Source organism: Cottoperca gobio, chromosome 24, assembly GCF_900634415.1.
Source record: "Cottoperca gobio chromosome 24, fCotGob3.1, whole genome shotgun sequence".
In the NCBI taxonomy this organism is placed as follows: domain Eukaryota; kingdom Metazoa; phylum Chordata; class Actinopteri; order Perciformes; family Bovichtidae; genus Cottoperca; species Cottoperca gobio.
The window spans coordinates 5,405,676-5,433,637 of NC_041378.1; the positions used below are offsets into that span (position 1 = coordinate 5,405,676).

Consider the following 27,962-nt stretch of genomic DNA (forward strand, 5'->3'; position numbering starts at 1 on the left):
TTTACACGGAAGATTATAAATCCTCGGAGGGGATGTGGCATTGTAAATTGCTATTAACACTTAATTCAATCCCATCACCCACCTAATGCTCATAGCACTGTCGCCTCATCAGACTTTAATGTACTGTTATGGTCCAGTGGTTGGGAAAAAATCCACTACCACAGCTATTTCAAAGGGATAGCACTTAATAAACATGCTGTATCGATCCTTCCATTGGACCACAGTGAACCACACTTGGCAATATGAGCACAGTTTCAGGCCATCATGCATGGAGGCAGATTGCATGCATAGTTTATTATTTGGGAATAGCTTGTCCTACAACCCAACTGACTTCATCCTATTGATTTATTTGGAACTGCAAAATAGTCACTTTGTTCCTGGCTTCATATTGATCGCCTCAATTACACTGCAGAATATTAATTTTATCAAGTGATTGATATAGTATTGATTCTCTATTGATGATCTATTTTGCTGAAGCTACTCTGCTGAAATGATCCACTTCCACAGGCAGATTTTAATGTCTTTCAAAGAAGTACATTTCTTCCTGCAGATGCAGCTTAAGTGGTTTGAGTTTGACAGAGACATAACGAGATACTGACAGACGATTCATTTGCACGTAATTGCTACAGTAAGGAAGTTGTCTTGTTAGTTGTCCTCAGCCATCTGTATTGGGTGCAGTGGCCATGTGTGACCAGAATGCAAGGCCAGGCTGAGTCTGGTGCCTTTATGAAATATTAACACAAGGTGGTGCTCTTGTCCTCTGGAAAGAGCCCCTTGTCAACCTGATGCTGGTACTGTACAGTGTGTGTGGCTGGGGAGACGGGTCAACGTTAACTGGCTGTTTCAGTTGTTGGTCAAATATTTAACTTTGACAGGTTTAAAAAAGCAATCAACAATCTAGAAAGCAAATGTTTTATGTGTCTTATTTATGTCAAATACATGTCCATCTAATCCAGGGGTGTCAAACTCATTTTAGTTCAGGGGCAACACACAGCACAGTTTGATCTCAAGTGGGCCGGACCAGTAACACCACAGCATAATAACCTGTAAATAACAACAACTCCAAATGTTTCCCTTCGTTTTAGTGCAAAAAAGTTCATTCTGAAAATGTTCAAAAATCTTTTTACTAAACATTATGAACAACCTGAAATGTCTTAAGAAAAAAAGGTGCAATTTCAACAACATTGTTCCTCAGTTTATCATTTACACATGTGTGTTACAACTTACAGGTCACAGTGTATCTACAAAGGCACAAAACATTTCGTCACAGGTATCTGGAACAGTATTTTACTTTATGATCAAAACAACTCATTTTTACACTTTGCAAACTCATCCAGTGGGCCGGACTGGACCCTCTGGCGGGCCGGTTTTGGCCCGAGGGCCGCATGTTTGACACCTTCCGATCCAATCCATCTTTGTACCTGCAAACACATAGACTGTGCCTTTTTATGAGAAGCATTACAAATGTTAAACATTTAATGAAAATTAAATGATATGCTAAGGGTCAAAGTGGTTACAAGACATACCATAAAACTCACACGTGCTTTTCTACAAGAATAAATGTGAAACAGCCAAAAAATTGTCTTAAATATTATTATATTTTTAAGTGTCTGTAATAGTGGACATTTCACAGAATAATCTTTAACTTCTATGATCACATAAGAAACGATTTACCTCCAGTGATACCTGAGGTGTAATATTCTCCTGAGGGACACGGCTGCTACTAAACTACTGCAAACTTGATTTGCAACATTTAAAGTTAGGAAAAAAACAATTCTATGTTATTATTTATGAAGAGTTTAGCACACAAAAACACAGAACTGTCTGGGTGGTGATCAAATTCAACATTTTTTTAAGTTTCAGACGGTATTGTGTATGATAAACTCATTACAAATAAACAAGCTTTATGCAGATTCAATGATTATAGCAGGTAAACAATATGTTTTCAAAGCCCTGAGAAGAAAACTATTGGATGTTATGATAATATTAACTAACCAATACAGAACAGGCAGCCAGGGCTCAACATTAGGACACGTTATCCGTCTGTCAGCACAGCCATAGTTCAATTGTTTATAAAATTGCACAGGGCCGTTTTAATATGATTCAAGCACAAATTGAGCACGATACCCACCTCCTCCTCCTCATAGCTCCTCTATCTCTGGAAGATGCAAATGTCAGGCATGTGTAGTTGGAGAACAGAGAGGGGGGGGGGATGCTGTGCAGAGCTCCCCCGCATCCTTGACCCAGTCAAATGGGAACTACAGTAGAATAGCGTCAAATTTGCAGCGATTAGTTACGTTTGGTGTGTATTACTCAGCAAGTGTGTGTTGGTGAGTAGAGGGTGTGAGGAGGAGATGTCTTGTCAAGTGGGCAGGGTGTGTCTGTGTGTTTGTGTTTGTTTTAAAGAGGGCAGGCGAAGCTGGAGCATCCCATAGCTGTGAGTGAAGCCCCCGCCCCTCTCCCCTTGCCTCTCTCTTCCTTTCTGCGGCCCTCTGTGGTCTCCTGACCGTCCCCAAGTCATTTCAATCTAAATGCAAATTTCATCAACCTCCCTCTAAAAAGACTGATATTAGTATCAAAGCCAATGTGTTACGGCTGTGTCGTGTGGACGTGTCACTCTCAATAGCATCTCCAGTGCGGAAACTTGCCAATCTCCCTCCACCACTGAGAATGGATCTCAGCTTTCTTTCTCTCTTTTCCTCTCGCTCTTCGTTTTGTGCTTCTTTTCTTTTTTTTTTGTGTGTTAATCTCCTCCTCCTCCTCTCATCAGCCCTCTCTATGACATGTTCCCTTTCTGGCCACTTTGATCCCTCTGTTTTCTCTTAACTCCGCCCTTCTGCATCCCCTCATATTTGGCCTCGTCTAACCTTTCCTGCGAGAAGCCCTCCAAATAGAACCTCATTAGTCCTCCATATGTTGTGTTTCGCCTCCCCGAGCCCCCTTGCCCCTGCTCCGCACTAAGCAGCTCACTGGGACTCTGCACATGCTCGCAGACCAACAGAGAAACACAGCAGAAATTCACTCAGCTCCTCTCTGCAGTCACACACACACATTTCTCTCTTCCTCCTTCCATTTCTCTTTCCCCTCTCCCTCTCTGAAAACATCCATCCTCCATTTTCCTCTCCTCTCTGTCCTCTCTCTGTGTTTGCAGTCAGGTGAAGCAAGGTGGAGTTGCAGGATGGAGGGATGGGTGAAGAGGAGGTGTGTATGAAGCGAGGGAGAGGATGGGTACACGGAAAGCAGGGAGGTGGGGAGGCTGAGAGAGGAGGCAGAGCACCCCGGGGAGGCTGCGCTCCAGGGGTTGTTAACATGCAGGTTGCATATTTCTGAATTGCAGAGCAGCCTTATCTCACAGTGCTGGGTCACTGAAGCACTTCCTTTCTCACTGTGTGTGTGCCTGTGTGTGCACTGTATTCCTGTGCAACTCTGCTCTGGTTGTATGTCTGCGTTTTAGAGTATGTGTGCGTGTGTGTGCACGTGCCTGCATGTGAAAATGTGCATATGTGTATGCAACCGTGCTGGCAACAGCAGGAAATGTGAAGCTCTGATGGGGAGGGATTCTCTCCCTCTCTCTCTCTCTCTCCCTCTCTCTCTCTCTCTCTCTCTCTCTCTCTCTCTCTCTCTCTCTCTCTCTCTCTCTCTCTTTTTCTCGCACTGCAGCAAGAAACACTCATCAAACTGCAACACGCATCTCGCAGAAGCCCTCAGATACAGCAGCAGCAGCAGCAGCAGCAGCAGCAGCAGCAGTAGAGCATGGGCCTCCTGTTAACACACAGACATGACACAGCGACAGCCAACAGCTTAACACTCTGCTCCCCAGCTGGCTCTGCTCTCAGGTGGGCCACTAAGGTCTGCCAGATAAAAGCTTGCACTGCAGGGTATTAGGCGTTCTAGCCAGGGGGGTTGACTCTCTGTGTCGCCGCCCCCCTTTAATATCTAGTGTCCCTGCCTGCCTGCCTGGTGTAAGTTGGGGATTGTGGCCTTTGAGTGTCCTTGGGAGGTCAGGCTCTGCTTAAGGCTGCGTTGCATGCCGGGCCCATACACCTCCAACATGTACCGCTCTCTAAATGAGCCCCCCTCCTTAACATCTTTGTCACGATCCCCTCCGTTTGTCCCAGCGTGGCAGCAACACTATTGTCTTACACATCGCTGCCGTCATTATCCAATAACGCAGTGTCGTGCAGAGGTCAGAGTTTAGGCTGCGAGCTGTGTGTGAAAGCAGGATCACGTAATTGTACGCTGGAGATTGTGTGACTTCTACTGAATACACAATTAGCTCTGTTTCTGTTTTGACCTCAGTGAAGTGTGTTTTTAGTGCAACAGAAGGACAGCGTTATGTAGAATTATGCACGCAGTAATGCCTTCAAAGTTGCAGTTTGCGTTTGTTCTTGTGTTGTAGATCAGTAAGGAAGTCACTGCAGATGTTTCCTCACAGAGTGCAGGCGTCTGCGAGCCCTCTCAGATCGTTTGGTTTCTACACACCTGGTAAAGCTATCCGGAATGTCACACATTCTTCTTCCTCGTCAAAACCTGGTGCATACATTACCTACAAATCTGTAACTAAGTGCATTGACTCACGTACTGTACTTGGGTACAAACTTAAGGTTACTTGTACTTTTGAGTATTTCAATGTTGTGCTTTTCTTGTTCACATGTAGCCTAACCCCTAGACATGTTAACGGACTTTGATGTGTAAAATCTTTGGAGCTCCTCTTTGACTTGTTAATTATCTTTCGACCCTTCAGACATCGGAGGGGTCCCAATGATATAGATAGACTTTACGAACAACATAGCTTTCCAACAAATACTACATATATCAAAAAATGCATTTTTTCATCTCGCATCATTCATTTCTGTCAAACCGTGTCTCTGTGTGCATTCATGCATGTTTGTCCACGTCTGTTTGTTTGACTGTATGTGTGTGTGTGTGTGTGTGTGTGTGTGTGTTACAGTGTTTGATGTATTTGCGTGAGGAGACCGGATCAGGAGGAACGCTGTGACCCGTCCCTGGGGTCTCTCTTCATGACTGAGTGAACTTGCACTTTGCAGATTCAGGTTCAAGAAACCGCTGCTTATAATAGACACACTTTAGATCTTAGCGACCAACATTGCTCTTGCCTTTCGATGCAGCTCAAGGTTGAATGGAGCATGTACTTGTTGAGAATATAACATGTCTGTGCTAAACTACGACATGTGCAACTTGGGTCCTTGAGGAGCACTCTACCAGAGGCAAAGCTCTCAGCTTCTGCCTCAGCTGGCTCTATTGTTGATCTCTGGCCCCTGCGAACGCAAACGCATTACAGCAATATATTTGCCACATCCAGGCCAGTGTATTTTCTCAGAGGAGTCCTTTTCAGCTGCTGATATGGCTTAGCTTAAATCCCCTGGCCCTGTGACGACACACCAACGCAAATGGGCCAGACAGAGAAGGGTTCAGGGTTTAGAAAGCAAGGCATGAGCGAAGCTGTTAATTATTCTTGCCTCTTCTCTTTCTCGTCAGATCAAAAAACTAAAAAGCTCCATCTTTAAATCACAAGCTTCAAATGATTAGATTTGGACTTTTAAAACATCTCAATTGTTACCCGGTATTTGTATCGACATCTATGTTCGTTCATATTTTGGGTAGCATTTATTCTTGCGTGTTGTTGTGTGTGAAAGCTGACCCTTTTTTTGGATTAAATATTGAAAAAGATAACATTTGCCAGCTGTTATGTCAAATCTTTGATGCTCAATATCTCAGCATTAAAAAGCATTTTAGTATTGAAGCACATAAGAGATAATTGATCTTGAGAATATGTGTTTTTGATTTCTTAAATGTCACAGATAAGGTCTCCAACAGAGGATAAAGGCACAATGTGTGAACCAAATGGGCAGATTGAACCTTTAAACTCTAAGTATAAGGTAGGCCAATATTAAACATGTTAAATGCCTTTTCTGCCCGACCAAGTACCCACTAAATATAATTCTGCCATTCCTCTCAGCTCTCACATTGCCCCACATCATTTTCTACCTCTAGCTTTCCATCTTTATCGCCTTACTTTGAATGATGTGTATTTATTGGTTGCGTGCTTTCCCTCTCTGCATCTTATCTCTTCTGCAAGACTGGCTCATTTTTCCGACTGGCCTGGGTGTGAGTCAGGGCTCCTGCGGTGAAATGGTAGACCATGCAGGGGGGCACCAGGGGTGACGGCCGAGGGTCTGCATGCGAGCCAGACAGTAGGTGAGGAGCTGGGCGAAGAGCGGACCCTGAAGATGAAAGGTGGGAGTACCTGGACCTGGGAACTGCATGGCTGATTCAGTGACTGACAGACTGGCTGGCTGGCTGGCCGATTGACAAGCTAACAGGCAGAACAAGGAGAGTGTGGGTTCACAGCTCCATGCTACTGCCAGCAGGCATCGATGCGGCTCTGAGGTCCACCAAAGGCTTGGATGAGAAATAAGTCATGTAGTGCTCACCCACCCTCCCTGCAGCACCTTCAGTTAGGGGGATGGAGAGAGGAAGAGCAGGATGAAGGCGAGTGTGACGATAGTGGAGAGAGGAGAAAGATCACAAGAGAAGAGGGTAATGTAAGGGAAAGGGAAGTGGGTAGCATCTAAGCTGCAGAAATGAGTGTATGTGCAGGCTCATGCATGTATACATATATACATGTGTACATGCAGGAGTGTGTGTGATGTTGAGGCATCAGGAGATAGCTCTCTGCAGGAAGATGTCCGATCCAGTCAGGCTATGCCACTGATCCCAGGCCGCTGACTCTGCTCCCAGGCCCTGTCAGGTCCAGCTTCTCTCTCTCTCTCTCTCTCTCTCTCTCTCTCTCTCTCTCTCTCTCTCTCTCTCTCTCTCTCTTTTTTTCTCTTTTTTTTCCTCCTCCGAGTTTCTTACCAACCCCCAACCTCTAACTCTGCCACGGAGCTGACAGCTTGGCCCCAACAGCACGCTAACCACATTACCTGAACTCACCACAGTCATTATCCTGCACTGGATCCACTGGAGCTTGAAAGTCATTCCAACTTCTCTGCTGGTAGAGGTTAATAGGTGTGTGGGTGTGAGATTACTTCCCGAAGGCTGCGTAGCCTAACCCTAACCCTAACCCTTTTTAAGAATACTGTTGCTGAAACTTTAAACAGCTAATAGCTATTATAAATTCGCCGATGGCTTCTATTAGTTGACTGTTTCTTGCCAGGGTTGAAAAGCTCTTAACTGATCATAAAGAGACACATCAAAATCTAATACAATTACATTTTAGCAGCTCGTCAACACAGGGTGCACTTATTATAGCATCTGTGCAGATGTATGCACACATAAAACATTACACTTCATAGCTGTTTTTATGTAGTTTTGGTTACGGCAGAATCTTCATCCGTATATTGGAAACCGAACTGGCTGGTATCCAGTATATCATTTAAAAAAAATCAGTCTAAGTCTGATAAATTGGCAAAGAGATATGTTGGTTGGACCTCATTACCCAGCTGATGAGTAAAGTGTGAACTCTGGTTGGACCAGCATAGTCTGTATATAAAACTAAATCAGGCAATTCAGTTAAATTCTTCAGTATAGTCCAAAAATAAGGATCTAATATTAACAATTTGTTCAATGAAAGACTTTTATTTATAACCATTTCCCTGCATAACTCTATAAAAGTGTTTTTATAGTGCCAAAAAAAAAAGGTTCTGCTGTTGCGCAAACCAAACCCTCACCGGCTGTGTGTCAGCCGTGGTGCTGCCTTACATAAAGTTTCGTTCTTACGCGCTGCCAATTTGCTTGAGATTGCATGTAGTTGTCAAGTGAGATGTGTTCGGGATGAAGCGCAGACATGATGTGCAAAGCCAGCTGTGTAGCCACAGAGAGTATGGTCGCTTACACAAACATTACATCAGACGTGTCACTACGAATAGGCAGAGAGAGGCAGAGATAGATGGACGTGTTACCTTCACTCCACTACTGTGCTGTCAGACAAAATGAAGGCCATGCTCGCCAGAAACACTGCACAAAATGAGTCACTTTGTTTTTGTTTTTCAATCCTCATTTCAAACCAATAAGTGGCCCCGAGTTAAACATTTGAAGGAAGTGTCACGTTGCCGACATACTTACAGGATACTTAGAGGATTTGACGGATTTAAAAGGGGAAATAGATGTTTTTTGAGATCCATAATTTAGTGATGGTCCTTTTCCTAAACCTCCAAAAGTCCAAGCTGACTGATAATCACCGGCAGGAATCCGGGAGTGCTGAGCCCATTAACAAGAGGAGATCTTTTTTGCTTTAAGGGCAGAAAATCTCTATGTTTAACTCCTCTGCATTAGGAGCCAATTACACGGCTGAAAAAAATGACCAGGGGTAGTTTGGTGTCCAAGGTTGTTTGTGCTGACATTCTTCTTTTCAAATGCCAGTCTGTTAATTATGCAAATGGACTACAAGGCCCCTGTATAAACATATACGTAGGCCCCTTTATGTGTACAGAGTCCCATATATCCTGCGAGTTATTAGCGTGCCCTTGTTTCAATATAATAATAAAAAAGTATTGAAATATGAAATGACCCCTCCGGCTGCAGCGAGCCTGCCTCCCCAGTATCCCTCTCAGACTCTCAGGCCCTCACTCTCCTCCTCCCCTGTCCTCTTTTTCCTTGTGGTGCAGCTCTTTGCGCAGCGATGCTATGCGACACTGGCCAGCTTTAGAGAAGGCGAGTCCACATTGCATTAATTCTGAGCAGAGAGAAATCCAGTATCAGATGTAATGGGTTTGATTCCAAAGCCCTGGGGCGATGTTCTGCGCTGCTGTAATGGTGGTGCGAGTCGGCAGAGATCCTGCACTCATCAGAATGCTGCCTAACACACACACACACACACACACATACACACACACACACGCTCCCTTCCCTCTCATGTCTGCTCTCTCATTCTTTCCCTTCTTGTCTACTCTCTCTTTATCTCTATCCCTCCATTTTTCTCTCTCCTTGGATGACCAGAGGTGTACTCCACCCCGCCTCCGACTCTTCCCAACCTCCTCGCCATGTTGTTGCCTAATTACTGTCTCTAAACAAGGGGCTTTGTCCCCAGCAGTCCTGAATTAAGTGTCTGCTGCTCATTCGCAGATGGATAATTGTTTTTTTTTTCTTCCTCGCTGACTTCTCCTCTTCAGCTGAGGCCAGATTTAGTCAGGTATTCTGGAGAAGGCATCATTGGGTAATGTCGAATAAGCCCCAGGGTAAGTTTCCCTTTCTTGTTTTTGCTTGTTTTTTTCTTATTTTAATTAAAGAGCAGCCTGCCATCGTGAGCAGGGCGCCTCTCCAAGACTACCTATGATTGGTTTAAGGAGTGACAAGTAATTGTTTGCTCCAATCCTTGCCATCACACTGTGGGATGACAGAAAGCCCTGCACTACCTCAAACACTGATACACTGTTGCCTAATCAAACGCACATCAAGTGCAATTTGATATTTAAAGAAATATTTGACTGATATAAAATGTTCAGGTGCAAAGTTGGAGCCATAAAGTCGTGTTTAACCTCGTGGAACTCAGCTACATGCTTTATCATGCATTTAACAACATTAGCCTGGTGTTTTCTTTTTAGGAATGGGGGCAGGCTTGGGCTCATTGGGGTGGAAGTAAAGCTTTACGGCTCTCCTGCATGCTTTATGACATTGTCTGGATGTGCACCTTCTTCCAGCCTCTTCACACGGCCAGAGACTTCAGGGGAAAGGCATGAGACAGAAGTAATAAAAACAACATCCAAAACTATCTCCTGTAATCTCTGTTGTTGAATAAGGTATGCTCTGTGTAGCATTGATGTGGAGTATGAGTACTGCCTGGCCTTGTTTCCATATAGTTTTTGGGGAGATTCTACCCTCTGCTACGTGTCCCAGCAGCCTAAAGACGTCACTTAAGCCCCTCTGATGTTGCATAACACAAACACCCAAAGCAAGCTGCTGTCCTCAGGCCACCCCACTTCTCCTGCATCTAGAGCCATTGGAGGGAAACGAGGGGCTTCCCTGGGCTCACACCCGAAAACGGGGAAGCATACGTTTGCAGCTCCCTTCGTCTGCTGGGGCTCCCCTTATTATTGTGATGGATGGTGAAGGAAAAGGGGAGAGCGATGGCCCTTGCCTCCTCATCACCTATCCATGAACAGTGAGCAGCTCGACCGACGGTGAGGTAATTACGCCGTCATTATGATGTGTTATAATGTACTTGTGCACAATCATACACACTCTCACACTACATAAACACAGCCCTCTACACACCAGATGGGGTCCCCAATGTCTTCTGCCTCGCTCCCTCCTCCATACATCTCTGCTCTACTATCTTCGTTCCTCAGCTCTCCCTCTCTGCACCAGCAAGGGAATTCCAGTCTTCCAGGAAAGCTTGCCAGCTCTGTACCCTGTGTGTGTGTGTGTGTGTGTGTGTGTGTGTGTGTGTGAGCATCTGTTTGCATTGTGTGTTTCTGTGCATTTACGTGTATGTGCACATGCTGACATGCATCTGTGCATACTATTAACAAGGCCTGTTTACCATTGGACCCTCTCCATCATTGACAGGCTGACAGATGTGGATGCTGTTGTGATGCCATGCTACATGGAGCGAGATCTCCTCACATGTTCTACACCGGCAAATGAATTTCTTTCCACAGACATGGCTAGCCTGAGTCAACTTGAAGTGAACTTCTTCGCTATGTTGCCAAGAGTTAGACAAAGCGTTCGACACGACTCTTATGGCTGTACGTTAAGTATGTTACAGTCAGGAGATTGTTAGGCTGGTTCACTGGGTACAGTCAAGAAATAGTCCAGCACATAACCTTTAGTTAAAAACCACACATTGTTGTTTCACACTTTTTGTAGGGATTAAACAAACAAATGTTTCACTTGGTGAGCTTTGAAGTTGCTGGTAAATGGATTTATTTTTTAGGCCTCAGGACAGAGCTAGGCGTGCTGTGTCCTCCTGTTGGCCGTCTTTATGCTAAGCAGAGATAACCGTCTCCTGACTGAAGCTGATACTGATATTTACAACTCAAACATAATCATCTTATCTCATTTTGTTTGTTGCATAAAAGCATTTCGTCATATTTCCCAAAATATCAACTTTTCCTTTAAAATATTGTACATATTTGTGTTAATACAGTATCCATTAGTGCAATAAAATTATGATTGAAACAAATTCCTTGTTGATTTTGTGTATGTTTTTATGACATATTTAACACGGAACAATGAGCGGTACATAGCGTATGAAACTAGTGTAGGTACAGGTGAAGACTCAGGGTTTAGCATATGAATTAACTAGAAGAACAAGACTTTGCATTGTAGCTAACGGGCCAAAACTTACTTTAAAATGATAATCTGCATCAAGATGGATGATGGTCCAATATCCTGACGTTTGACATGCAGTAAAACAGTTGGACAGATAGGTTGTGCTGGGGCTTACAGAAAGAAATTAAGATCCACTGATTCAAAATCCAACTCGGGTAAAGACATCAGTTAAGCTTTTGAAGGTGCATTTCATGTCCTTGGCCGACTCGCACCTCCTGTTACTAATTGTAACACAATGGAAGAGGGAATTGGCTACTATATAAAGTGTTGAAATGATGTCAGTTCTTTTGGTTAGGTCATTGGACACAGACATGGCAACGCTATTGAAGCGAGCCGCTGACGCTGGAAGAGTTGCCCCATTTCCTGCCACGGTTACTGTGCTCATGTACGTGTGTTAATGAATTATGTATATTGATAGATTCCCAACAGAAGCTGGAGGATGGGCATTTTCTTTCCATGCGAATAAACAAGAGAAATTATACACCATGGAAGCGTGCAGCCAGTCTATAAATAGAAGCGGTGCTTTTTTGCCCGGGGATGTAGTTGCATTTTTACAGGTCAGACTGTGATCTTCTCTTAAGCCTCTGCATTGAGATGTAGCGGACACATCTCTGGGGGGCGGACACATCTCTGAGAAGCTGTCGCTTCTCTTAGAGGGGCCCCTTTAACCTCTAAAGGCAGGGGTGCATCTCATAGGAGAAATACATTGGTGGGAGGGGGAGGGCACTTTTATGGGGGCCCCAAGAGGACGCTGTTCAAATTAGTGAACTGATACTGTTATTCAAAAGGTTTGGGGGTCAAATTAGAGGCCTCTGAGCAGCTGGGATCTAAAACTTCAGCTTCAAACATGGCATCAAATGCATGACATGAGAAAAGTGAGTGGCGTCTGCAGACGTACTGCTCGTCAGTCTCCCCTAAAAGCCTTCACAGGAAATCAATAGTGGTCTCCATAAGACTTAATCTGGGATCCACACTACTACCGTGGCAGGCGGCCAGCTGAGTGATGTGTGCGGTTTAAACGGCCCCCGCATCCTGCCCGCTTATCTGTAGGTGTCCCGATGATCGCTCGGCTTTCTACTCTTCTCGTCTGGCTGTTTTTTTTTTTTTTTTTTTTTTTTTTTTTTTTTTTGCTGTATCCCAGCCCTCCTCCATCTCTTCCTCCTCGTCCTCCTCCTCCTCCTCCTCTTCCTCCTCCTCCCCTCCCTCTCCCCACTAAGTTCGATGCGATCGGCTCTGGGCCCTGCCGTGAGTTCTCGGTGCGGGCGACAGCGCTGCTGAACATGGCGTCAGACGGGATGATTTTAACTAACCACGACCACCAAATCCGGGTCGGAGTCTTGACAGGTAAACGCAGATATTCCCATCGGCTCTTTTACATTATGTTCATATTTCCATGGATTGATTTCCGCCGGCTGTCAGCGCGGATCTTCATACATGTCGGCTGGTTTTTGCGTGGCAGCGGCGGCGGCTCTCTGTCTCTCGCTGGCTTTTGCAGCCTCTTGAAGGCGATGCTGATTTTAAAGCTGTGTTTTTTTCTTTATTTTACCGGTATGCATCAATGTACATGCCACATTACATCCAGTGCTTATGCGGTGGAAGCGGTGTATATGGGCTCTGCATTGGTTTGTGTCCGCTCATGTATATTTCTTGTCGAGCCGTTTTCCCTGCTGAAGAACAAGAGATCAGTTTATGTGTATTGAATAATTCATGTCCCTATCTGCTCGTCAGAGCTGAAAATTACAGCTGACCGTGTGTTGTGTCGCTGCTAAAGATGCCCGGGCTATAGATTGCATTATTGACACCCAGCTGACCACAGCGATTTTTGAAGTGTTGCTCACGACAGTTGCTGAAGGTGGATGTGGTGATGAGCGCATCCTTGGCCTATTAAGAGCAGTGGATGATCTGATAACATTTGTGAAAAAAGCATGTAGACATCGGATGTGGCTTATTTTGTGAATGACAGTGCCGGTCGAGGAGTTTACATGACACATGATAACGGATGTGGTGCCGTGTGGTGGGGCTTAACACACGGGTAAATCCTCCTGACATTCCTCTGAATGCAACGCGATGACGGCGCGTCTCTCACTTACCAATATTGGAAACGTTATGCGCTTGGATGCGATGTGCGGCTGTGAGGCGGCGGATGGTGTTAGATCTGGTCGCCGCCGGCCTTTAATTTTTTCCCGTGTGTGTGTGTGTGTGTGTGTGTGTGTGTGTGTGTGTGTGCGTGCGCGCGCGCGCGTGCGTGTGTGTGTGTGTGGAGTATTGCTTTGTCATGTTTCTGATCGTCAAACATCACGCGAGGCGAATCCAGCGGTTGTTGTCATGATCGGAAAGTATTTTTTTTGGAGGCTGGGGGTGGTGGTGGGGTGGATGCATGATAAAGGCTGTCCAGAGGAATACCCCCCTCCCTCCATCTCCTTCTCTCTTTCTTTCTCTCCCTCTCTCTCGCTCTCTCTCTCTCTCTCTCTCTCTCTCTCTCTCTCCCCCCCCCTCTCTCTCTCTCCCCCCCCTCTCTCTCTCTCCCCCCCCCCCCTCTCTCTCTCTCTCTCTCTGTCCATCCTGCGTGAGGCTGGGTAGATCAATATTTCATGAAAGCCGTGATCTCACACATATGGTATTCCTCCGTATGGAAATTCAGTACGGAGGAGGTGGTAGGCGATGTGTATCGATGGAGGAATGACTGTGTAGAGACCCTCGCCTGAAATCTGCAAGGGAAACCCCTACCTCCAACAACACCACAACCACCCGTCGTCTCCTTCTCCTCTCCTCTCCTCGCGCTGGAGAGAGAGAGGAGGGAGGGGAGCTGTCCGTGGTGCTGAAATCCAGCGTCACTCACAAATCAGTGCGGTACTGACCCTACCACGGTAAATACTGCATCAGATAGATACACCCAGGGACGGAGAGCAGGAGAAACCCATCGCCATCATTGCTTTTTACTGTATGATGAGGATTATATGTGAAGGAAAATAGTCACAAACCGATGAGTATTTGGTGTTTTAAGCGGAAATTAACATGCTTTCATATTTTTGTTTATGAAGGTGCCGTATGTTGGTCACCAACTAAAGGTTAGAATGTGCCTATCACTCTTCTTTAACACTACATCACCGCGCCACATCGAGGGGGTTCATTTCTCTAATTCTCTAATTTCTCACTTGAATCCCCAACTGTATCCCTACTGTAGTGACAGATTGCCAGTTTGATCTCGCTGTGCAGTGTTGACATTTCCAGCATACATATGTCGATGTTGAGACGTGCAGAGACACAACCGACAGGCTTATTTGTCTTTTTTGATGTATTTGTGTGTGTGTATGGAGAAGGAGGGCTTTGCACTGTCAGGGAAACAAAGCATCAAAGGAGTAAGCAAAAAAAAAAAATGGTGCACGGTGGCATTAAGTTGCCATGTTTTACCTGACCCTTAGCCTTTTAAGAATCTAATCGTGGCAGGATTACTCATGGTTACAAAGACCGCTGTGTGATTTTTTTTTTTTTTGTGAGATGATGCTTTTTGACAGCAAAACGTCCCCTGCTGTGCTGCCACGAGGAAGCAAAGCTCTAAATATTCAGGTTGGATCTCTCTTATAACGCAGAGGCTTTTGTCGCCACACCTCAGTCTTATACATCCACAGTGTTCATGCCATTAGTTTGCTGTGTTATAGGGCCTGTGTGAGCAGAATGCTAATAGAGTCTGGAGCAGTGTTCAATCTCCCTTCTTGTGAGGGTTAAAGGTCAGCTGTCCACTCCTGCATTCAGTCACCAGGGAGGAGATGAGACCTTGGCTCACCCCGCTCCATCACTTAGCCCCACATCCCTCTAGATAGGTGGCAGAGCCCAGGGGACATCTCTGTTTAGACCCTGGACCCACAGTGCCAGGGAATCGAGGCTGAGGTGTCCAAGAGTGTGTGTGTGTCCGTGCGTGTATGAAATGTAAGAATTCCGTGCCATGTTTGAATAAGAGGTGGGGTTTATTTGCGAGGAAAGGGAGGTAGGAAACTTCAAACAGGATAATTGGGGTGAACATGCTGTCACTTGTCAAAGATGTCACACTGAAAGTGTGACCTTTGTTAGGAGTGGATGAAAGCTTCTCACGCTGTGCTCAGCCTGTGATGTGTGTGTTTGTGCTTTTCCATCTACCTGTTTGTACGTGCTTATGTGTGTGTGTCTGTGTATTTTGATGCACGAGTGCTCAGTGCCCAGTTTCTAGCTGTCGGTGTTTCTTCCTGTTGAGCATGAGTTTTAATTGTCCTGTGTCTCTCTTCCTGGGCCTGCCTCAGGGTCTGGGCACACACAGCTACACGCTCACTCACTTCAGCTGAATGTGTGCGCCTTAATTGGTTGATGCATGTGTATTTGTGTATGCAGAGATACGGTTTTAAATAAAGAGGTGGTGAATTGTGGCCTCAAGTTTGTGACCATAGGAACATTCCAAAGATAAATTAAAATCTCTGACACATTCATTTACTTTCTTGTAGAGGTGCTAGTTTCATCGTCCGACTAAGGATGATGCTTAGTTTGAATTTATAATATAAGCATCTGTCTTGACTTAAACAAGTGTGATTCATTTGTGTGAGACATTTCAAGATTTCTTCAAGGAAACCCTCTACCTATGAGAACCAGGCTGGGTTATGTCACACGTTGGGCGCACACCAGCTGAGCTTTTATGCATTTGTAAGCACATATGAGTGTGTGTGTGTGTGTGTGTGTGTGTGTGTGTGTGTGTGTGTGTGTGTGTGTGTGTGTGTGTGTGTGTGTGTGTGTGTGTGTGTGTGTGTGTGTGTGTGTGTGTGTGTGTGTGTGCGTGCGTGCGTGTGTGTCTGTCATTAACATGTGCTGTATGTGCATATGCATGTGACTCTGCTCTGCTCTTTGTCTTTCTGCACTAATACCGAGCTCTGGCTGGAAAACATAGCTTAGCAAACCCCCCCAGCCTCAAATATAGCTACTGTTTTCCATGATCACACACACACACACACACACACACAGAGAGAGAGAGGTTGGCAAAGAGAGAGCAAGAGCCCTGCAAATGGCATTCAGTGGCTTTTAATCTGTATAAAGCCAGTGTGGCTGTGTGGGACCATAAAGTATTATTATACGGCAACTTTCCATGCATGGGCCGCCAATGCTCTTGGATGTGTGGCTTGATTTACAGCCCATAGAAAGCCCCATTGATGCTGGATGCTGAGAGTGTGTGGGTTAACTCCAGCCCTTCCTCAAAGAGACGCAGACACACACTCGGCACCGGGCTTCCAATGAGGAGCCAGGGCAGGAAAGCTCGACTTTGCGACAGACAGCACAGATACCTTCCCTCTTCTTTCTCTCTCTGTGTATCAATCTCTCCCTATCCCTCTCTTTCTCTTCTATTTTTTTTTAGCCTCGGTTGTAACAACTGAGAGAGGCTCAGGAATGTGTGGGCGGCTCTCTAAACTTACATGTCTATCAGAAAGACATGAATCGACAGCAGGAAGGCTTCCCAAAACAACCACATTCAGATCGCTCTCTCAACTCGCTCTGTTAATAGAACTAATTCTGTGACTCCCTGCAGAATGGGTGGAGGCTTTTATTTTGGCGGGGTGGTGGTCCATTTCTTTATCATATGTGGTCTGCATTTTGTTGGTGTGTTAAAGAAGTGAAGGGCTGTCCTAGAAAGAGCTCAGAGAAAAGGTTTTGGTACATCAATATGTCTAATTCACACATGCTTATCAACAAAACAAATATTGACAGCCGGCCATATTGAAAGAATATATGAACAGTAGCGCAAAACTGCGCAGCCCCAAACATATTTTGAAGATGATTTATCCTTTGTTGTTGTGTGTGTGTGTGTGTGTGTGTGTGTGTGTGTGTGCGTGCGTCTCTGTGTGTGTGCGTGCATGTGGATTTGCAAACATGTATCCCGGGCTCCTCGTGTGTGTGTACTTGTCTGGCTGCAGATGGGATAATAACTATTTAATCTGCTTTTCCACATAATTTAATCTCTGGAGTTTGTCCCAAACTCACCTTAAAAGCTCAGTCGCTAAAAAGGCCCACTCAAGAAACAGGAGTCAAGTCAGCAAGAGGCGACCTAGCGTGCCGGAGCACCTTGACCAAAAGTAGAAGATGCTGTCATCTGTCACCGCATGGCGTGGGCGGCTGCCAGGTTATGGAGCAATCTCCTCTCGCTGTCTCTTTCTGAATGACTCAATCTTCTGTCTGCAATGTAAGCCAAGAGTTTTACAATTAAGGGAATCAACAGTCACACGCACAGTTTCGACATCATCAGACTATGACATGCAGAAGACCCCCCCCCCCCCCCCCCACACACACACACCTGCTCCGTCTACTTTTATTCTCACTTATGAAATTACTACATTTCCCAGAATGCTTTCACCTCAGTATTGCTCAGAAATATGCTTCAATGTGTGTGCACTCTTAGATGTAAAGTTAATGTTTAATGTTGTTAATGCAAAGTACACCAAGGTGCAGAGTTTTCATATAGTTGAAGACTTTCTCTGCAACGGTACTTCCATCTTGGTTGTGCATTGGTCGTTTTTTCGACATGCTCTACATCATGGAAGAGAAGTTAAGTTCATATCTGGAGAAGGTGAAAACAATATGTTCTGCTTTTGATTGTCGGTGATTGCTGTGTTAATCGTGGGTGTGTTTTATGATGGTCGTGTGTGAGCTTATTTAGATGACTTAAAGCTGTAATTAATGATTGAATTCAAGATCAATTCATCGATCTACTACTTCTTTTGGTTAATCAATTAATCCTCAGTCTATGAAATGTCAAAACTACTTCCTACATCCCGAGGTGATGTCTTAAATTGCTTGTCTTGGCCAACCAACAGCCCAAAACCCAAAGATATTCAATTACCAATAATATAAAACGGAGAAACATATCTGGCCTTGCTCAAGGGCACTGGTCAAAGCAGTGTCCACGTGTGTGAGTGTCCTTTCAAAAGACAACATTGATCTCAGTGAAGGAGGGACCAGTGAAGGTGTTTTCTTGTTAATTGACTTAAATGATCAAACAATTATTGTACATTGTTGTCAATCAATATTCTGTCATCTGATTCATTGAGTAATAATTTCAGCACTAGTCATGTGCACTCTTCCCATATACAGTATGGATCCAAAAGCCTATTAAGTATATACCCGTGTTTGTGTGTCTTAGAGCCAACTCCTCCCTATCTAATCACTCGCAATGAGGGTAGAATTGAGATAAAGATAAGACTTAATGTGTGTAGCTCATGGTCAGATACTGTTATCCTGATCCCATACCAAGATACAGATCAGATGTTAATATCAGGTGCAAACGGAGTCTTAATGTTTCTGTCTTATATATACTCTTTACTTTCAAATGTTGAACTCCCCTCCAGCTTTTGCCCTTTTCTGTATGTGCACCGTGCACAGCTAAGCGCCTATATGATTTGTACGACAACGAGCACTGCATGGGTTCTCCCATCATTCCCTATCATCTCCGTCTTGCAGGTCTAAGGGGTGTAGTTCTACATTACATATACATGGGTTACAAGATTGAAAAGCATTGCTTTAATAATTTCAGGGGGGGGGGAAACTTAACACAGATTCAGTAAACATCAAATTACATCTTCTCTAAACACATCTCCCTGTTTGAGTACATGTCTTATGTGTCCATCGTGATGATGAAGTAACATAATCCAAGAATGTCAGCGGGGAAGGTACGACAGAAAGGGACCACAGAGTAAATGCACAAGGGGTCAAGGTCCAGCCTGTCCATCCGCTTCCACACAGGTCACATTGGCCTCAATTCAGAATGAATTGTAACTGCAGGTAACAGACCCTTACACATCCATGTCTTGTAAAGTGTTCTCTTTAAGTGGGCAGCATCTACATGCCGTGTGACACATATCACGCGACCTCTTGAACACCTGTCCTCGTGTGCACTTTATATCCTGATGAAGACTGGTTTGTGTAGAAGCCTGCATGTCACTCACTCGCAACAAGCTCTTCTTGTAGATTAACGTGGACAATGAAAACCGTGAGAGTTTTCCTTTTAGTATGAAGCAGCAAGAAAGTTGTAGCATTGAGTCTACTTGCCTTACCTCACAGTGCTCGTCCTGCAATGTGACTTTTGCGCACATTGCGATGTTGATGCAGCGACGCTATATTGTGCAGCCCTTGTTCTTGTCCTGATTCTTTACTTCAACATCACCACCACCGGGTTTCTTGACCCAGTGCAGCACTCTCTACTTGTTCCTACAAACTCATCCATCTTGATATGTACTTCCCATAATTCAACACTTACATTTAAGATGTTACACAGATAGAAAGAAACAAAGCCTCTCCCCAGCTTGTATCTTCTCGTAGCCTCCCCCTAACAGTCATTTCTCCATCTTCCCATTTTATTACTCTCTTCCCTATCCTGCACTCTGACTCTGCCCTCCCTCTTTGCTTTCGGAGTATTCACACCGCTGCTCCCCTCTTTCCTCTTCCCTCTGTTCCCCCTCCTCATCCCCTATTGCTCTCCTAATCCTGTCAGGGTTAGGCTCCTGCTCACTCTCCCTCAACTCCAATGTCCATGCTACCACCTCTTCTCCTCCTGGGATGGAGCTGCCTCTCCTCTCCGGGGGAGTAAGGGAGGGGACAGAGAGTTTGTAGGAGTCGGGGGCCAGGGATGGGCCCTGCCTGCCTTCATGGGACACAGCTGTGAAGAACAGAGCTCTCTCTCCCTCTCTGTTTCTGCACATCTGGTGCGTGGGGGGACTGGGCCATGTTGTGCTGTGTTGTTTTGTCCTTGGCTCAGCATGGTTGCCGGATTTTGGCCTGGCTTCGCTGGAGTAGGTTTGGATTTGAGATGCGGATCGGCCCACTGCTGTACCCACACGGATGAGCCGGGCTCCTTTGGTGTAGTAAGCGATGGTTATTAAGCCGATAGAGTAATTATTAGCTGCAGTATTAGCGTGGGCCCAGTGCATTTTTTTTGGGCCGTTTCCCGCCGTAGTGTTTTTCAATAGCTGGCTCGGCAGTAGCAGGTGGAGTGTCGCACTCCTTGCATTATGTAACTCCACCCCAATTTAGATCTGACTTCAAATAAATGAAAATCAAGCTGCTGGTTGGCTCCTTTCCCCGCGGATATAAATAGCATTTTCAAATCTTATCTAGAAACAGTGTTGTAGAGGGGAGAGGCTTTGAAATGCAGCCCGACGATTAGGATCCCATTGTTCCGCTCCACACCCCCTCCATTCTCCCGGCTGCTTACAGTAAGCCTGAGGATCTGTGTGTATGTGGCTGAGTGTGTCGCCCTGCACATGTGTATGCATTCATCTGCATCACAGTGTGATTGAGATAGTGGCTAATGGTAAGATGTGCGTGGTGTCGTGGGTTTGAGAGTTTGTGAGTAATTGGTGTGTGTATGTGTGTGTGTGTGTGTGTGTGTGTGTTGCTGCTGGGTGTGTCTTTGATGATGGATGCTGTGCTTCTGCTGCTTACCCCACTGCTCCTCTCAGAATTAACAAGGTTGCTAAGATACAGTGGGCTTATATTAGATTAGGTTATCTGCTGTTATTGCTGTTACTATATTTTACCCAGCACCGTGAAGCCTTTATTAATTTGGAAATTTACCCTGCCATGGAATGAAGATGCTGGTATTTGTGCACCACTGCTCCTCTCCTCTTCTGGCTAGGAGGGGGTTGTAGTACTGAAAGCCCCCTAGTCAAATGTCTACCCCACCCCATTACAATCTGGAGGCGGGTCCATACCTCTATTCATCATTAAGCCCATTTAATCCGAGGCCTGGGGCCCAGTGTTTCCATTTGACACAGAACAAGCCAGTAAAATAGGAGACGGGATGCAGTGATATCACTTTGGTTGAGGCTTATTGGTGTGCAGAGGTGTTGTCCCTCCCACCAGCAGATGTCAGCCCAATCCAGTGTTTGACCTCCATAGTAGCTGCTTCATGGCTGGATGGCCATTGAGACGGCTGTTAGCGGAGAAAGAACCGGAAACAATACAGATTCCAAGTGGGCTTTTCAGACGAAGAAGGCGACGCATTGCTATCCATAGACTGTTGAATTTGCACATTTTCCTGCACATGTTTAGCACAATTTACTCAATGGATTAGGCATATAAATCAGGATGATCTACTGTTTAACTGGCAAAGCATGTTTAAACGTAAGGAATAGTTGAACATTTGACCATAATTTCTTGACTAGAACTTCACATAATAGCCAAAACACCCAAGTGATGCCAGATTTCTTTATTTTTCTGTTAAGGGCAGCAGGGTATAGTGCCGTAATGATGGATAAGCACTGTCATAATTGGGCTGGAAGCAGACTTTGGCACAAGCAACTCCAGGCGCTCTGTCTTGCACTGTGATTTGTAGCGTATGTTGTAAAATTGCTGATCCATGGCAAGATGTCCAAGGCTGTGTGTGTGTGTGTGTGTGTGTGTGTGTGTGTGTGTGTGTGTGTGTGTGTGTGTGTGTGTGTGTGTGTGTGTGTGTTTATGTACCTGAAATAAAGTCCATGTTTGTTGTGTGACTAATGTGTATTCATGTGTAGAAATGTAGTGTGCGTGTGTGTGTTTGTGAAGACCTGCTATAAGGGAAAACCCCATTAATGTGGGATCCCAGAGAGATAATGAGTGCTGACTGCTTTATGTCCTGGAAATGATTGAGTGGAACATAGTAGCTGTTTATGAATTCTCTCTGCTTGTGGCCTGACAGCACATAGCCTGCCGGCTAACCTGAGTTTCTGTTCCAGAAAAAGACAACTAGCACGTATGCTAACTGCACTTTGACTGTTAACTTATGCTACTTGTTAGACAACCTTTAGCTATGTCTCAATTCCTCATAATGTGTTGGACTAGGATTAAATTAAGAATGCTCAAAAACGTGTGCTGTTAAAGTGCCATAATGTCGTGCACAGAGGAGGAGCTACTAACATCAGTAAATGGTGGTTGAACTGCTCCTTTTATGATCTTTACAAACAAGTGCTAAATGTTTTTTGCTTTCTCTTCATGTTTGATTGGCAGGGTCATTCCAAAGTCACTTTATGATTTACATCTGTTAGCACATATATTGCATCACTTCCTGTTACTACAAGTACATGTATTTGTTTATTAGTAACCGGGCTACCTTAATGCTAGCAGAAAGCTTGCTAAAGAGTAGCTAGTAAACTAGTTAGTTGTCTTCACGTGACTAGCTAGCTTGCTAATAGTAATAGATTCACATCACCTGTTGCTACCACTAACTTTTCTCATGGTTGTTTTTTGTATTTGTTTGTCATCTCTGTGAAAGGACAGTGAATGAGCACATGACTTGGTTATCTGTGTTGCAAAACAGCATTTGGCTATTTGGTTCAATTGTGAAGACATGGCCATTGGTTTTACACTGTTTCACCTCCAGAAGAGCCAGGAATGCTTTTGCTATATATATATATATACTATTTCCTTTCTTCTTTTCTTTCCCTTTAAGCAATCATTCCCTCTGTGTTTTCCCTTTCGTTTCTGCTTTATATTGACATGTTCCCCTCCCTGATCACTTCTCCTTGGTCTCTTGATGTTTTCCCATGTGTCCCGATCTCTCCTGCTCTGCTATGGCTTAGCGATTAACCCTTAAAGAGCGTACGCAAGTGTTTGGGTGTGCGCGTCTAGATCCCATGTGTGAGATGTGTTGCCCTGTGAAATGCTTCTGAAGCACAGGCCTCCTGCTCTCCTCCCACTGCTGTAGCCTGGGGACATTCAGGCTTCTGCACTCACACATACTCACAGGTGGAGGCAAATGTGAGATGATAGGAGTCCATTCAGGCATAGGCACCAGAAAATACATATCAAATTGAAAGATTATACAATTTATAGAGTATTAAAAAATGTATTCTTAATTATTTTACTTACTGTTATTAATAACCTTTTCTTTATTGTACTTTATTATATGGATTTTTTCATTTGTATCAATGCACTTTGCAGCATTGTTTCTATTGTATTATTATTCTGAAAGATGCTGTTCATTGAAAACTTTTTGAACTTTTAACCACATCTTATTATTATAATTAGCACACAGAAACAAAAGCTGATTTAAAATTCAAAAGTAAATAGTCAAAAACAGAAAGAAAATAAAGCATATTTAAGCAAAAGTGTGCAGCTTGAAGTGTAGTCTTTCGTTTGCACTCGATATCAGGTCAGATATGAAAATCAATTGCACTGGCTTGAATCAAAAATTGCATTGCCAAGCTCTACTTACATTTGACCCCATAATAGCAGGATGATATACTACTCTAGAACCAGCCTCAGCTCAGACAACCGTCCGTCTGGCCTCACAGTAGCTGTCTGTCTGTTAGTGGTTGTCCAACCATGCATAAGCATTGACCTTTTAGCTTGCTTTGTACTGTATGTACCATGTGGGAAAGCGCCCTCTGCGGTGGGACGGGTTCACTGCATTGCGTCTTCACTTTTACCGTGACCTAGGTTTAGAGTGGATGCTCAGGTTTGTAATGGAAGCAAAGCGAGGTGGACGTCTTTTGTGATAAATCCTTGGTTTCTCCCACATTGCGGGTTTTAGGACGGACACCAGAGATGATGCAGTGCACTGCCCTGTTTGTGTGCAGGTGCTGAAAGCTGAGCTGCAAATCTACCTGGAGAAAGGTGCATGGGCGGAGCTCTGGAGGTGGGAGGGAGCAAGCGTCATGAATTCTTGCGCGCCTTTTCCCCCTCCCCTCTCACTCCTCTTCCTCCATCTTCACTCCCTCTTCTCCCCTTCTCTTCCCCTGTCTTCAGCTCTTGCACAGGATCACATTAATATTCCTTTGAAGCCTGTTTCAACTGCAGCCAGATTTCCCTCTCTTCCACTCTCACTTCTTCTCTCCCTTTTTTTGTTCCCCCCCCTTTCTCTCCCTCTTGCTTCCTGATTCTTTTCCGAGCTATTGTTTTGTAGAAGGGGGCACTTTCCCACCATTTCTACTGAGGTGCAGCAGGGAGGGGCAGTTTTATTACCTTCACTCAGGAGTTCCCCTTGTTGCACACATGCACACACACATGTGCACGCACACACACACACATATCGAGGGGTGGTGGGTACCGATGCCTTTGACAGAGCGTGTTGATTGGTTCAGAATGGTTGCTGCCTCTTGTAGGAGAGTGGAACGGCTATTTTTAGATCAAGGGGTAGCTGGGAGAGAAAGACTGAGGAGAGCTGTGTGTGTGTGTGTGTGTGTGTGTGTGTGTGTGTGTGTGTGTGTGTGTGTGTGTGTGTGTGTGTTGTGTGTGTGTGTGTGTGTGTGTGTGTGTGTGCCCACGTGCATGCGTGTGTGTGTAAGGAATACTGCAGTCTTGAAGGAAGTTCCCTCTTCACACACACATACACACAAACTCACACGCACACATGCACTTATGCAGCAGTGCCCCTCTAAAGCCAGGGTGGTGTGTATTCCATGTGCAGCTTGCTCCCCTTTTTCTCTCCTCCCTCAACCTTTTTTTCTCGCTACATCTCACCCCCCCCCCCCTCCTCCACCCTCCACTCCACTCTCCCTCCCGCAGTCTTTCTGTCTCTCTTGTTTCTCCCTCTCGTTCTCTCTTTCTGAGCTGGCTCGGTGTGCAAATGTCAGCACTCTCCCATTTATTTGCCAGAGCCCAGAGCAACGTCCTGCACCCTCTGTTTACCTCTGTCTCCACAGTGCTGCCCCATCGCCACTGCTTTTCCCCTCATTACCCTTCCCCCCCCCCCCTTCTTTAAAAAAAAACTCCTTCCATCCTGCATTCTTTTCATTTCTTTTATAATCTCCCATTTTCTTCACCACCACCCCTCACTCTCATCTCTCCATCCTTCAGCTCTGTTGCATTCCTTTCCATCACCCCCCCCCCCTACTCCCCTTTGCATCCCACTTCCATTTTTTACACCACTCACTCACCCCATCCCTCCACCCCTCCTCTCGTTCATGGATCAAGGCACTTCATTGGACTAACATCATGACATTTCCAGTCTTGTCTACAACCAGCACATCAAGTTTTTTGATTAAATACACTGCACCACCACCACCATCGTGGTCCCCGCCCCCCCCCCCCCGGAATTTAGTTTTGCATCTATTTCAAGACACGAGCTTGTCCGTTCACGTTTGGCCCCGTCAGATTACAAAACACCTTGTCCCTCTCTTCATCCTCTCCGTCTGTCTCTTTCTGTCTCCTCTCATTTTGTGATTTTTTTTTTTTTCTTCTTCCATTTTCATCTCCTCATGTCTTCGTCTTTCTTCCTGTCTCACTCTATCCGTCACTTTATCCGTCTGTGATCACCGTGATGACTCATGTGGCTTCGCACCTGCTCTGCAGTCGAGGGGCTTGGAGATGATGAAGGTGTGGCTTCACATCAAAAAGTGTTCGGGGCGAAGGTGATGTCAGTGTACGCGTTATTCACATAGCGGCCATGTTTGATTTGCAACATACATTTTGGAGGAAAGCTTGATGCAGAAGACATTGTACATTTGTATATACAGGTACACCTAATTACATCCAAAACTGACAAGAGGTTCTGCAAAGAGTGAGAGCGTCCTATCCTCCATAATTTAGACACAATGGACGAGCCCTCTGTGTCCATGACATGAAATGTGGATCAAAATGTAAGAATGAATACAGAAATGTTTCCAGAGCAGCACAGAACTATGTGCTGGGATCGGAGCTTCTTGGATGTTGCTCATCTAGTTTTCATCATCTGATCAAAGAAGATTTTGGTGTGTTTCGTCATTTTCTATCTGAAGATCAGTTTGAGTCTCCCACCCTGAGTAATCACACGTGGCCAACCATGACACAGTTTAGATAATTAGAAAATAGTATGTCTTGTTCTTGCAAAGTAAGCTGGCATGAGAGTAAAGAATTTCCAGGAAGCAAAAAAAAGCGTTTCAGTTTTTGGATAGCATGATACCTTTTTCCCCTCCTCACATTCATGAGATGTGCTGTAACGATAGCAATGTGTGCTAAAGCGCTTTGTGCATTTCATTTTGCTTATCAATTTGCGTGCTAATTTCATTTTCTTCTGTCTCTCTCTGTCTATCCAGTGAGTGACAGCTGTTTTCGGAACCTTGCAGAGGACCGCAGTGGCGTCAATCTCAAAGATCTCATCCATGATCCCTCCCTGTGAGTATTGCCCTTTTTTTTTATGACAATTCAACCTACAGAGATGACGAAAGAAAACATCAGGCAACACGCTCATGCACACAATTGTTTGTTCCAAAGTTAAATCCTTTAACTTAGCATAAATCCACGACACAAAAAGAATAAGCACAGGTTTTCTGTGTGTGTGTGTGTGTGTGTGTGTGTGTGTGTGTGTGTGTGTGTGTGTGTGTGTGTGTGTGTGTGTGTGTGTGTGTGTGTGTGTGTGTGTGTGTGTGCAAGCCTTCTTCTGTTTGTGGTACTAAAAAACTAAAAATATCTCTGCTACACAACATGTCGGGGCTCTGTGTCGCCCTATGGAGTTAAACTCCCAGCATGCATGGCAACAACAAAAGAGCTGCAGCACTCTTCTGTTTTAAAGATGCCTCTCAGTAGTTGAAAGAAGTCATTCAAAGAAGCTAAAGGAGGTGAAATTAGCACTTGTTTCCATTAACAGGGATGTGATCAGTGACAAAAGAGCGCCCGGGAAAACAATAATCTTCATTAACAAAAATCTCCTTGTGCTGAATGCATTAAAACATTGATTTTGCACCTTTTCACAAGGTGCACTGTGTCAGCTTCTCTTGATGCTCATTTGGCTTATTTATTGTGTAAACAACTCAGCTGGTGGTTCTGGAGTTTTCCGCTAGCTTCAGTAATATAAACATAGAAGTGACAATGAACGTTACTTTTATAAATTATTTAATTTTAAACAACAGTCTACAGTTTTATGAACAGTGTGAAGGTAATAAAAAAAAAACAAGTAGACATTACAGCTTTATGTGATGGCTGAACATCTCATTCCAAAACCAGTGGCATTAATGGGCTGCTGTAACGGCCTCCGCTCCTCGGGGAAGGCTCTGTTCGAGATATTAGAAATCTGGCTGCAGGGATTTTCTCCCATTCAGCCACAAGAGCATCAGTGAGGTCGGGTTCTGATGTTGGGCCGATAAGGAACCGGCTCACAGTCCCAGTTCATCCCAAAGATGGGATTCCATACGGTTCTTCCAACACCAAACTGAAACCTGCTTCTTTATGGAGCTCGCTTTGTGCACGGGGGGGGGGGGGGGGGGGGGGCATTGTCATGTTAAAACTGAAAAGAACTCCATCTCCAGAGGTACAAATATTCACCTGGGGCCACATACTTTTGGTCCACAGCAGAAAAGAGTTGATGTTTTATGTCAGATTCATTGTTTGGAGCTCTGGCGATGTTAGCTCTAATCAGTAACCGTGTTTTATATCAATGCACATATCAAACGTTGCATTTTCGAAATGCCGCTTCAGCCCGAGACTGGAACACGGCGAACTGTGACCTGCGGCATCAGACACGCTTCTCTAGTCATCCGAGTCATTCCCCATACAGCCATTGATTTGCTGGAGCTCCTCTGTCACAATATCACAGCAGTCAATATCACCGGAGTGTCTCCAGTTCCCCCCCCCCCGCTATGGGACCCTGCACTGATCGATGCTTGTCATGTCCTTTACGGTATGTTTATTTTGAGGCTGATGTGTAATGTATGTGTCAAGTCTGTGTGACACAGAGAGGCAGTGTGAGGAGGCTTGTGCCATGTCATGTG

The 27,962-nt window shown here is 44.9% G+C and overlaps 1 protein-coding gene across 5 annotated transcripts in view; it reads left to right on the forward strand.

The window, feature by feature from the left end:
• Nucleotides 1-12,517: 12,517 nt before the first annotated feature.
• The window catches only part of gphnb (gephyrin b), a 69,211-nt gene continuing 53,766 nt past the window's right edge, over nt 12,518-27,962 (forward strand). For all 5 annotated transcript variants that reach the window (XM_029463006.1, XM_029463007.1, XM_029463008.1 and 2 more), the window contains exons 1-2: nt 12,518-12,639; nt 26,292-26,370. In XM_029463006.1, the coding sequence (XP_029318866.1) occupies nt 12,576-12,639; nt 26,292-26,370 (143 nt within the window). In that variant the 5' untranslated portion in view covers nt 12,518-12,575. The remainder of the gene's footprint in view (nt 12,640-26,291; nt 26,371-27,962) is intronic.